The following is a 13,267-nucleotide window of genomic DNA, read 5'->3' as shown; positions in this document are numbered from 1 at the left end:
TCATAAACAAAAAAAACTGGTAACTCACTGAAACCAATTTCATTTCTTCAATCGCAGTTAATACAAATTAATTCACACTGTGACCAACGACGCTCAAATGAACCCAATACACTACGTAACACGCGGACCATACTCACACCACTAGAGTAGTTTTCATGCTTGCTTTGATATTTAATCCAGTTAAATACGCCTTTGTGCTCATTCTCAGCGACGGTATGTTGCAGTGTTAGGTTTCCAGCTTCCACCACTAAACTCAACGTAGATCCGGCTTTCCCTGTCAGTATTTCGTGATGTATAAGTGTGTGACATAGTTTTACAGGGCGCGTCACGAAATTTTCTTTTATCCAGAGTTCTAAATTTTATAATTCATAACATGATGAGTTTTACTTTTTAACCTGAGCCGTAATAATTTATTATCAGTTTCGAGACAATCAGCGTGCTTTAGCGACTGTGCAATGGTGGGCAATTGTCAGTTCCCGCCATTAATTCGCGAGACTGCAAAAATTTGAAACAGTGTATACCTAAGACTTCTAGTTTAGTAAAAAGAAGAGTAGGAGCATCTTGGTACTTCATCAGCGTCAATGTATTCTCGTAATAAGTTCATAGTGATTCAAAAATTTTATTCTGTAGGAGACGTTATAAGCAGTAGGTCTACAGGTCGCCGCACGTTTACTTAGCCTCCCTATGATCGGGGAAGTTGGCTGAAATCGTGTGGCTTCGGAATGTTTCTGCTATATCCCAACCTTAGCAACGTGATAGTATTGTGCGCCGTTAACAGTAAGTAACCGTTGCGAATAAAGTGTTGATCCGTGTGCGTAGAAATCGTTAATGTTATTTACAGACATGAGCAAAGAGACTGTACATGTTCCTTGCAGCAACTTGCCATCAACTTTTTGTGTCGCTTCTGCGACGCATTAATCGTAACTTATATAAGAAACGAATATGTAATCGACCTCTAGAAGAGCTTTTGCACAATGAATCAAACTCGAAAACGAGTTGCTATGTAAATGCAGCTAACAAGATGGAATGTTGATTACGGAGCTCATTTAACCGTTCAAAAATGAAGGTGCTCAGCGTTTTCCACAACCATCAGTGTTATGGGTTCAACGTGACCTGAAACCGCCAGTGCTTCATCAGACCAGGAACATATGCATGCAGCCATTTGAACATAGGTTTTAGCATCTCGGTAGAAGGTAGTGTACACAACATGCTAATCTTGAAGATGTAAAAGTGTACAAGGAAGGACAACACTCGGTCATCGATAATGTGGAAATCAACACCCACCAATCAATCAATCTAGTTCTTGTTCATGGTAGCCTGAATGACTGGGCCCAATCATGGTATGAAAAACCAGTACAGGAACGAACTACAGCCTCCACGCACTACAGGTTAAACACCTCACTGGGCCAAAGTGCACTCTCATGCATTTCTTCATATGAAAAGAAGAGAAACCACAGCTAGTGGAATCACACAACACACCTCCAGTCAGCTACTGTCTAGTTTCTGTGTTATTGACCCATTCACTAGATGCAGTTGTATGTGCCGCTGTGATCAGTAGTCTTTTGCAAGGTGCCCGACTCCAAATGGCCATTACATGCAGTTCTCTTCTCACTGTTAATTCACAAACTGGTTGACCACAGTAGTTCCTGTTTGGTGTGAAGTCGGTTCTGTGCCAATTGTATCTTTTTATGGCTAGTATTCTTACCCCCAGTAACTTGGCTGCGAGTAGTACCCTGTTGCTTGTGGGGGAACACTGGACAACCTGCAATGATACACGAACAAATCGGGCAACTTCATTCATGGTGTGATCATGGACACACCCAACCGCAATAACACTGTTCTGCCATTCCGTCAAATCTTCAAGCAACCCACCTTACTGTGCTGATTCTGTACAAGTGACTGGTACATACACACCACACCATTGACATATGATCTGTGTCAGTAGCAGAGGATGTTGTGACTGCTTGGTACATGTTATATACAACCTACAGCACTTGAAAGGAACTGTGTGCTTTTTCAAGGGGTGACAAATATTTTTTGCTGTGAGCTCACATCATTCTCACAGGGGCGGCATAGACAATAGTAGACTAATTAAAGTGCTCATAGAGGCATTTAAGCAGTCATTCTTTTTGTGCTCTGTGTGTGAATGGAACAACACTAAACCCTAGTGTGTAATACAATGGAAAGTACCTCCTGCCATTCACTTCATAGTAATTTGCAAAGTACAGATGTAGACATAGAGTCATGAACAAATGTTGCTTGGCCTGATGAATCACAGTACATGCTGGTACCCCTCAATGGCAGAGTACCAGTACATTGAAAATCACTTTAGATGAGGCACCACATTTCCCAACACGGACACAACTCAGCATATGGTGGGTGTATTACAAGGCATGTTTAGAAAGTAAGTGTGACCATGATGGGATGTAGATTATTGTTTTTTGAGGGTTGGAAACGCTGAGTGGTAGAGAGGGACCCCCTGACCAGAGCGAGCATTGCAGTAACACAGTAGTACATAAACTCACATTGCAGTGTTCAGTTGCATGAAAAATGTCAGTTAGAAATCCCATCAAGTGTGAGCTACATGCTGTGGTTTGCATCCTACTCATGGTAGGAATAACATGTACTGTTTTTTTTTTGATGAGTTGGTGGAAAAAATTGATGAAACTGTTCGTGAAGACTATTAGTTGACAGTGGATGAAATTTCTGCAATGTTTCCACAATTCTTCAGAATTATCTTATATGAGACTGTCACAGAAATTCAGGAACACTGCAGACTGTGCACAAAATGGATCCAAAACAGCAGCACAAGAAAAATTGGGTTAGTAGTGCCTGTGAATTTCTTGAGTGATTTGAACTGGGCAAAGTCCATATCAATTCAGGCAACCTAGGAAAAATTCTTAGGCTTACCTTCATAGTCTTGGATGTTATTGAATTTAGCCTATGTTAAAATGAAGGACTAAGTAAGGAACAAGTATTTTTTTTGTTTTCTCCAAAAAATATTCTGCTCCTAGATACAGCCCTCCAAAGATGACACTGCATGTACAATTTGAAGATGCGAATTTTGAAAAAAATTTTAAAATGCTAACAGTTCTAGGTATTTTGTTGTTTTTTTATTTAAAAGATAATTGCTTTATGATTACGAAGAAATTCTCCATTTGGACTTATCTGCCACAGTTCTATTATCATAACATTCTGAACTTTTTTACAATTTATGGAAATTTTTTTTTCAAAAATGCCAATCCATAAAATTTTGCTGTAATTCTACATTCCCTGAAAAGGAGAGCTTCCACTTTTAGATTGAACAGGTTTTATAAACAATTGAAATTTTTGCCATGCATAAAACCTGTTTTATTACCACATTATCACATAACAGGCTCATAAAAATCAAAACCTAGCCTTATTTAACATAATTTTAGTTTTGAAAGATGAGTAAAAGACTCATATTTCAAGCATATTAAATTGTTGCAAAATGTATGTGATAGGTCCAAAGACTTAAAGGTTTCAATTTATACAACTTCTGTGCATTCTGTTTTGTACTGAAATTAGCCAGTCAATGAACTAAAAATGTGTTCCACTGCTTCAGTATTTTCCTTTGATATAGAGTGACGTCTTCCTGTTGAACCATTAGGAACTGGAGCACTTACAATCTTCAAAACATTGTAAACAGGAAGTGAGCACTGATGGCGTTGCAGTCCTTCAGCTGTAAACCTATACCCAGCAGCTGGTCCATGTGATAGCTTAAAGTTCACTACAATTTTGTTTTACTCATAACTGGTGTCTATGATCCCTGCACACAAGCCACAAATATCCTCCTTCTCAGGTTGTGAATCTGAATATTATCCTGCTGTTTCTGAGGTGTTGGCTGAATGAACAAAATTTCTTCTTTCTTGCTCTTTAAGGTGCATGCAATATGAGTTCGTCCATCACTTTGAGTCCAAAAATGTATCTTCTGAATTCATTTCACAGGAGTATTTTGTTTGGACTATTCCTCTTTTTTCTGCTCATGGAATTCTTTGATTTCCTCTTTGGACAAAAGAACGAGGGCTGTGGACGTGAAAGATTTCACGACTCTCGTAAAATCCTCAGTATTCTGAACTGCAGCTGTATTTTGTAACATGGTGCATCAGCAGGGCTCCTGCACCATCACAAGTCCCCTTCCCATGACCAGTATCACTGTATACCCAATCAGTTGGCACAAGTGACTTACTCGATACAAACAGCTGATAACGATTTTTAAAGTGACTAGGAGTGCCATCAGGAATAATGATGATCTTCTCTGCCCCTGTTCACAGTTGAAGAATTTTGCGCATTGCTAGCAAAGCATGTGCTGAGTCATGTCCTGTGTCATCACTTATAAGTGCAATGCTTGTGGTCTTGTTTTGAAAATATGTCACTCCTGTAAAAATTGAAACCTGGTCATTACTCCAATGATACCCTTGTACTTCTTGTGGGACAATTACAGACCAGTTTTCAGCAAAATCACAGTGAAGCATCCAACATAGCTCTTCAGTCTGTACACACCCTTTCACTTCTGCAATGTGTTGTTGTTGCAATTTCTTCAGACACTGGTGTGTTACTGCTTTCACTGACCATTTACCAAGTTCATCAATGAAACTGTCAAAGGCAACAGTTTTCTTAATTAGTTTATTTTCCTCCCATGTCAGATATGTAATTTCTGCAGAGTTATCTGCTACGTCTTCCAGGCCAAGTGTCTGTAAAGACAGTCCTCCCATTCCATGACAGTCCATTATTCTTGAAACAAACAAGTCTCTCACTTTACGCCACAGACTACTAATGACTTCACACGCCCAACGAAGGTGTCATATGTCACGTGTTTCAGTAAGTTCTTCAAAGTTACCACACAAAGTTCAAAATTCGTGCAGTACACACATAAACGTACATCTCTAGGTGCGTGTGGAACTACCCACTTAGGTCATAGTGGATAAAATTTTGATCTTGTATAGTTGCTCTTATACATTGCAAAAGTTTCTTTAGTACTGCGAGTCATGTACCTCCTCACTTTCACAGATTTTTGACCTTCAACTGTTACAGTAATAGTGTCTTATATGTTGGCACTCTGGCAAGACAGTCCCATTTATCTTTCAGATGAAATGACTGCACTATTTGAACTTGAGCTGCTTCTACTGGATGACTATAATAGGAATCTGATCTTCCAAAGACTCCTTTTACAGACCTCGCATTTCTTGATTTGTCAACCATGTACTTTGGTACTGATAGAATGTGGTTCAGAATCATTTTATGTGCAAATGTCTCTGGAATAATAGTTAAAACTTGCACCTTTTCACTGTTGGATGCACAATATTCAGCAGCTGAATTGATGTTTGTGATAAATTCCTGACAAAAGGTGCAAGAGTGCTTTGGTTCATTTTTTTCTGAAGATGGAATTTCTACTTTAAAGAGTGTGGTCAGTTTTGCTGTGGCGTATTCATCGATAGCGTTAGTAATTTCTCTGTGCTTTCTTGATGCATAGAGCGCATGACTAGACTTCACTGACCACAGTTTCTTAACAGGACTAGCACCTACCTCTGTAGTTGACTGATTCAGGGTATTTAATTCTTCCTGTATTGGTGCAAAATCTGCATCATCTGCACCATTGGAAGCACCACCTTGTTCAAATACTATCATTGTTGTTATTCTGTCAAAACATTTAGAGCACAAAAAGTCGTCACTGGAAAAATCTTCTCTTTGAAACAGAGTCTTCAAATGAGAACACTTATTCCCAACCTCAACATAGTCTGATTTTTTCGTTTGTCTTATATATCACTCTTTTATGGATATGAAAATAGTGAGCACACTTCACTCTCCTGTGACCCCAGTTAGGAGACAGTTCAAACAGTCATTTTCACAAAACACACTGCAGCTGTGTTAACTGGCAAATTCCTTAAGAAAACACAGAACTCACTGGATGATCTCAGATTTTGTAGAAGCCTCTTCAGTAAACAAACTAGCACTGAACGACAACAATACAGAAACCTGCAGGGAAGAACCACGACAAAGAAACTGACAAGAAACTACAACGAAGTGTAAGAAATATCTGCAACAGTGAAAGTGAAAAGGAATAACTGCAACAAAGAAAGTGATAAGAAGTAACTGCAACAAAGACAATAGAAATAAACATTGTAACAAAGAAATTAGTAAGAAACAACTTCAGTGAAGACACACATCACCCTTGAAAGTTGGAAAAAAATGATTTTTTAAAAATAAAACCTGTCCAACTTAAAAGTGGAAGCTCTCCTTTACAGAGAATATGGTACTACATGGTACTAATCAACAGGAAAAAAAATCTAACTTCTCTGGATTGGCATTTTTGAAAAAAAAAATTTTCTGTAAATTATAAAAAAATCCAAAACGCAACAGTAAAAGAACTTTGACAGTGGAGGGTACCATTGTAATCATAAAGCAATTATCTTTCAAATAAAAATAACTCTAACAAAATATCTTGAACTGTTTAAAAAATTTTCCGAAATTCACATCTTCTAATTGGTGTTCACAGTGTCATCTTTGGAGGCCTGTATCTCAGTGCAGGAATTGTTTTGGTGAAAACAAAAAATATATATGTTTCTTACATGTGAATTTTATTCTAAATTCATATATAAATACAAAGATGAGGTGACTTACCGAACAAAAACGCTGGCAGGTCGATAGACACACAAACAAACACAAACATACACACAAAATTCAAGCTTTCGCAACAAATTGTTGCCTCATCAGGAAAGAGGGAAGGAGAGGGGAAGACGAAAGGAAGTGGGTTTTAAAGGAGAGGGTAAGGAGTCATTCCAATCCCGGGAGCGGAAAGACTTGCCTTAGGGGGAAAAAAGGACAGGTATACACTCGCACACACGCACATATCCATCCACACATACAGACACAAGCAGACATATTTAAAGACAAAGAGTTTGGGCAGAGATGTCAGTCGAGGCAGAAGTGTAGAGGCAAAGAAGTTGTTGAAAGACAGGTGAGGTATGAGTGGCGGCAACTTGAAATTAGCGGAGATTGAGGCCTGGCGGATGACGAGAAGAGAGGATATACTGAAGGGCAAGTTCCCATCTCCGGAGTTCGGATAGGTTGGTGTTGGTGGGAAGTATCCAGATAACCCGGACGGTGTAACACTGTGCCAAGATGTGCTGGCCGTGCACCAAGGCATGTTTAGCCACAGGGTGATCCTCATTACCAACAAACACTGTCTGCCTGTGTCCATTCATGCGAATGGACAGTTTGTTGCTGGTCATTCCCACATAGAATGCGTCACAGTGTAGACAGGTCAGTTGGTAAATCACGTGGGTGCTTTCACACGTGGCTCTGCCTTTGATCGTTTACACCTTCCGGGTTACAGGACTGGAGTAGGTGGTGGTGGGAGGGTGCATGGGACAGGTTTTGCATCGGGGGCGGTTACAAGGATAGGAGCCAGAGGGTAGGGAAGGTGGTTTGGGGATTTCATAGGGATGAACTAACAGGTTACGAAGGTTAGGTGGACGGCGGAAAGACACTCTTGGCGGAGTGGGGAGGATTTCATGAAGGATGGATCTCATTTCAGGGCAGGATTTGAGGAAGTCGTATCCCTGCTGGAGAGCCACATTCAGAGTCTGGTCCAGTCCCGGAAAGTATCCTGTCACAAGAGAGACTCTGAATGTGGCTCTCCAGCAGGGATACGACTTCCTCAAATCCTGCCCTGAAATGAGATCCATCCTTCATGAAATCCTCCCCACTCCGCCAAGAGTGTCTTTCCACCGTCCACCTAACCTTCGTAACCTGTTAGTTCATCCCTATGAAATCCCCAAACCACCTTCCCTACCCTCTGGCTCCTATCCTTGTAACCGCCCCCGATGCAAAACCTGTCCCATGCACCCTCCCACCACCACCTACTCCAGTCCTGTAACCCGGAAGGTGTACACGATCAAAGGCAGAGCCACGTGTGAAAGCACCCACGTGATTTACCAACTGACCTGTCTACACTGTGACGCATTCTATGTGGGAATGACCAGCAACAAACTGTCCATTCGCATGAATGGACACAGGCAGACAGTGTTTGTTGGTAATGAGGATCACCCTGTGGCTAAACATGCCTTGGTGCACGGCCAGCACATCTTGGCACAGTGTTACACCGTCCGGGTTATCTGGATACTTCCCACCAACACCAACCTATCCGAACTCCGGAGATGGGAACTTGCCCTTCAGTATATCCTCTCTTCTCGTCATCCGCCAGGCCTCAATCTCCGCTAATTTCAAGTTGCCGCCACTCATACCTCACCTGTCTTTCAACAACTTCTTTGCCTCTACACTTCTGCCTCGACTGACATCTCTGCCCAAACTCTTTGTCTTTAAATATGTCTGCTTGTGTCTGTATGTGTGGATGGATATGTGCGTGTGTGCGAGTGTATACCTGTCCTTTTTTCCCCCTAAGGCAAGTCTTTCCGCTCCCGGGATTGGAATGACTCCTTACCCTCTCCTTTAAAACCCACTTCCTTTCGTCTTCCCCTCTCCTTCCCTCTTTCCTGATGAGGCAACAATTTGTTGCGAAAGCTTGAATTTTGTGTGTATGTTTGTGTTTGTTTGTGTGTCTATCGACCTGCCAGCGTTTTTGTTCGGTAAGTCACCTCATCTTTGTATTTATATATAATTTTTCCCACGTGGAATGTTTCCTTCCATTATATTGATATCATTAATTATTCTAAATTCAGTAACATCTGAGACTATGAAGGTAACCCCGCTGCCTGAAGTGGTACGGATTATGGCACTGGAAGTTGAATATTTTTGAGCTCTAATGTGACTGAAGATGATACGTGGCTTGCTTATTACATGCCTGAAACAGTTATCACAGTGCTGTAGTACCAATTCCCCTTCTGCTAAAAAATTTGAAAGCACAATTTTGAGTTAAAATGTCATGGTCTCATTGTTCTGGGACCAAAAAGGCATCATTTTGATCGAATTTTTGCCTCACAGGGAGATCATCTATGCGCAGTGATATTTTGAGACCCTAAAAAATTCAAAAAGAATATTCAAAACAAAAATAGGGAAGGCTGATAAAAAGAGTGTGCTTGTTGCATGAAAATGCCCATCCTCATACAGCCTTAGTCCCCAAGGCACTCTTGGACTCATTTGGTTGGGATGTTTTGAACCCCTCCCCCCCTCCGTATATCCCCCTATATTCCACTGATATGGTACCTTCAGATTATCATCTTTTCACCTCCAGAAGGCACACATGAGTGGAATTAAATTTTCAACCGACGAGCAGGTACAGAAATAGGTTGTGAAGTGGAGGAATGTGAAGTGGAGGAAGGAGCAGGTGGGAGAGTTCCACGTGGATGGCATAAGGAATCTGGTGCTACAGCTCACTTCACCACATGTGTTGAATGGGATGGAAATTATGTGGAAAAATAGTCACTAACTTTATCAACAATATCCTGTATTCTTTTTTTTCAAAATATACTTTTTCTAAAAAAAAAGACATAAAAATATAATACACTTACTTTCTGAGTGTCCTTGTATCGTGTAATTTGTTTATAGTTTGTTCACAGCATTCTGACTAAGTTTGCTAGGGGGTTACAGGAGAGGGTAAAGCAAGCTCCTCGTACGAAAAATGTACACATTTACATCTGTGAGGAGAGTGGCAATGTGATATGAACAATCTGCTCTTTCATCACACAGCTCTGGCACTGCACATGTGCTCATAAGGGCTATAGGACACTCAGGTACTGTATTGTTAGTTCATTGAAGTGAGGAGTAGTCAGACACAAAACGCTTGTTGCCTAAAGCCTACTGACAATCACAGGCTTCAGCCAGTCCAGAGCTTGGGAGTGCTTTTTCAGAATGTTGTGAACGGTCTATATATGGAGCGAGGTGAGGTGAGTCTCCTGCAGGGTCTGCTATTGTCTCTCACTAGCAAAAAATATGAGTACCCACTGAAATGAAATGATCATATGGCATTTATTGGCTGGGATATCCCCTTCAGGGTGCGGCCGTCATATTGCAAGTCTTTTTATTTGACCCCACTTTGGCGACTTGCGTGCCAATGATGATGAAAATGATGGTGAAGGACACAAAACAGCCAGTCCCCTGCGGGGAATCAAACCCGGGCCCCCTCGCGTGGTAGGCGGTAACGCTACCGCTGCACTACAGAGGTGGACCAAGTACCCACTGTCAAACCATATGCATCTATTTGTTCACCAAGTGGCCTTTATCTTAAGCAAGACAGTGCACTCCCCCATCACTCAACAGGTATAAGGGTGCTTGTGTGATATCCAAATCCAGCTATTGAGCACATCGAGGATCGCACTGAGAGATATTGATATTTCCCTTATTGGATCAAGATCTGACATCTATTTCATAGATAAATGTGGCTCCCAGTGCTTTCAATGCCTCATGGATCTCATGACAAAATGTGTCACCTCTGTCATCAGGGCAGATGATACTGCTACTCCTTCTCCACCACCTGAACTATACAGAAATGGGAGAAGTAATTAATAGTCCATTTCAGCCTCATTACTCAGCTTTTTTACTTGTAAGGATGAAAAATTGACTATTTGTCAAGGAAAAGTGCCCTCACATCTTGTTACTCTTGTAGAACTGTCATGATGAAAATGTCTCACAGCTAGAAACTGTTGTTAGAAACTGTTGTCTCATGGCCCTTACACTTAAGATTCTGCCTTAGCAACTGCTTATTAATGCAAAATCTGTATCTAATACTTCGGTAATGGCTGTTGGGAAATGTGGGAAACTTGCAATGCTGTATAGCACAATGTATTAGTGGAGATGGTTTGCCATGCCCTTCTCTGGTCTCTTGCAAAGAAGAGAATTTGGATCTGTGTCATATGGAATTCATATTTTGAATGACCACAATAGTGCTTGTGCGACGTACTGTTGTGTTTATGTTGTTATGAAAGAGTAAATGAAACAAAGGAAGAGAGTAGAAACTCAGTGCTAACACTGACCTATTCATCTTAAACAATACCAAGGGGTTACAGAGGATAATATCTCCATCAACACTGACATATGCCTTCAGTCTGTGGGACACTATTGGAAGCTTTAGGATTTAATCTAGAACTACAGTGCAAGGTCTGCTCATCAGGAACATTTCACATCATGTGTCCTTCTGTTGCTGACCAATAATTGGAGATATTTTTTTCCGACACCAAGATTAATTACAGTTATCTCTCTGTCAAATGCTGCCACACTAAAATGCCTTAGCAATCCTAGGCGTGGAGATGATTAGAATGATATGCTGAGAGAATACCTTGAAAAAAAAAGTCCTGTATGAAACGCAGTGTTATTATACATGGCCTAGGACATTGTATAGTTTGCTAGGCTTACAATGTGCATATTGGAGTAAAATGAGAGTATGTTGAGAAATAATTTGGATTTAAGAAAAGACATTGTAAGGAAATGAGTTATATGTTATTTATTTCATTATATTAATCACATAATCACCTTGAGAAACACATCACCGATATGATTTGAGCATTCAGCTTACTTGTCACTGGCCTCTCCTTTATCTTCTTCCAGAGTGGGGGCCACCATGAGCCTCAGGTTGAGATCCTTCAGGTCTCTTGCAGCTCTTGAAAGGTCTTGCTCTGTGTTGCCTGCTACAAACTGTGCATACACTGTTGGTTTCAAGACCAGTTTGCTGAGTCCCAGTCGATCTGCCAAGCGTAACAGCTGCAATATATAATTTTTAGTCTTCTAACATCATGTTAACAGACCTCAGTTTTGTCAAGAAACTATCAAATCACATTATTATGATCATTTACTGGTACCTAGTATTTGTGGTAACCACTGTTCTACTATGCACACCAGCTTGTATCTCAGTTCAGTTCCTGATAGGTTGTACTGAACTTTCTTTCTGTCATCCTATGGAGAAGCTAAAACTTAAAACACTGAAGTTAAGTAAGGTATTAACTGTAATCACTGATAAAAATAATGGGCTGGCTTATGGAAAGGTTACATATCTTTTATGTTTATGGTCACCAGAGGTACACACTTGAATATATTAAAAGAAATACAAAATTTAATGAAAAACAAATACCTGGAGAATGGGTAAAAACCAGACCAAATAAAAAATGAGGCTTGCTCAGATTTTTTATCAGAATTGGTGCTCATTGATAATACAACTGAGAAGCAAACATCAGTCATTAGCAACTATGTGGACACAGTTATGTCCACTCTGCAATATCTGTTATGCTTGGTAGTATTTCACTGTGGGTGCAGGAAGAGATATTTTACTTGTGTATGCCCTAATATTTGCTGGTGAGGCTCTTGTGTTCTGACTGATAGTTGGTGGCTTGAAAGTTACAACTCTTATGGTCATTTGCTCTCTCTTCTTTAAAGATATTTTTACACATATGCTACGCGTGACAAACATCTGTTGTAAGTCACAGAAATTGAACACATGCATCTAGATAATTGTAAGTTAGTATTACATTACTGTAGTGTAATTGAGGAATGGGGCACCAGCTTTAGATACAAAATGTGGAATAAAGCCCAAAGCTATAGACTCAGATAACAGTGCACTGAACAGCTGTTTGAGTGATGTTCCTCAGTAACAGACTTGTAAATATACAAGATGGAAGTTCTGGCAATCTGCAGGCCCGCAGCATGAAATGTTTTAAACTTCATTAGGCAGATAGAATAGGCACTAATAAGACAGTACAGATAACTAGGAAGTAACTGTATGTGTAAATTTCACAGAAGATTTTTTTTCTGATACTTTTGATCAAGGGCACCTAAAATTGCTGATGTCAAGCTATAGTTTGACTCCACATGTAAGTAGCTGCAAATTTCTAGTTACAAACCTATTAAAAACCAGAATAACACTGACTTTCAAATCATTTTCTTGAAAGAAAAACACCTGACCATGCAATACATTTTTCGTTCACTGAGATCTGGCAATTGGGGGGGGGGGGGGGGGTTCCTGCAGCTCCCCCTTGTTCCCGGTTCCCAGGTATGAGTGCACTTGCCCCACAGTAAAATTCCCAACAAGATCAGAAGCATGTATGCAACAGCAGCTGATAATTTATTCCTGAATCAAACTGCCTTTAATGAAATAGCTGTGAGCCCCAAAATAATTGTGTTATCTGACTATGGTTGTCAAAGGGCAGTATTAAAACATCCCCATCAATCAGGTTTAGCTAAGAAAGGAAAAGTAAAATTTCACAGAACTATAAATGCTGCCTCATTTAAACTGTTCAGAGATAATTTAGAGGATGGAAAATGGGAAGAAGTTTAGCCGAGGATATATAGTAGATGAAAA

The 13,267-nt window shown here is 40.3% G+C and overlaps 1 protein-coding gene across 1 annotated transcript in view; it reads right to left on the bottom strand.

Moving 5' to 3' along the window:
- Positions 1-13,267, bottom strand: part of LOC124712272 (hydroxyproline dehydrogenase-like) — a 133,708-nt gene that overhangs the window by 78,235 nt on the left and 42,206 nt on the right. The window contains exon 3 of the mRNA XM_047242567.1: positions 11,492-11,676. Coding sequence (XP_047098523.1) covers positions 11,492-11,676 — 185 coding nt within the window. The remainder of the gene's footprint in view (positions 1-11,491; positions 11,677-13,267) is intronic.

This window comes from Schistocerca piceifrons, chromosome 8, assembly GCF_021461385.2.
Source record: "Schistocerca piceifrons isolate TAMUIC-IGC-003096 chromosome 8, iqSchPice1.1, whole genome shotgun sequence".
In the NCBI taxonomy this organism is placed as follows: domain Eukaryota; kingdom Metazoa; phylum Arthropoda; class Insecta; order Orthoptera; family Acrididae; genus Schistocerca; species Schistocerca piceifrons.
The sequence above is the reverse complement of the archived record's forward strand: the minus strand, read 5'-3'. Positions and strand labels throughout refer to the sequence as shown.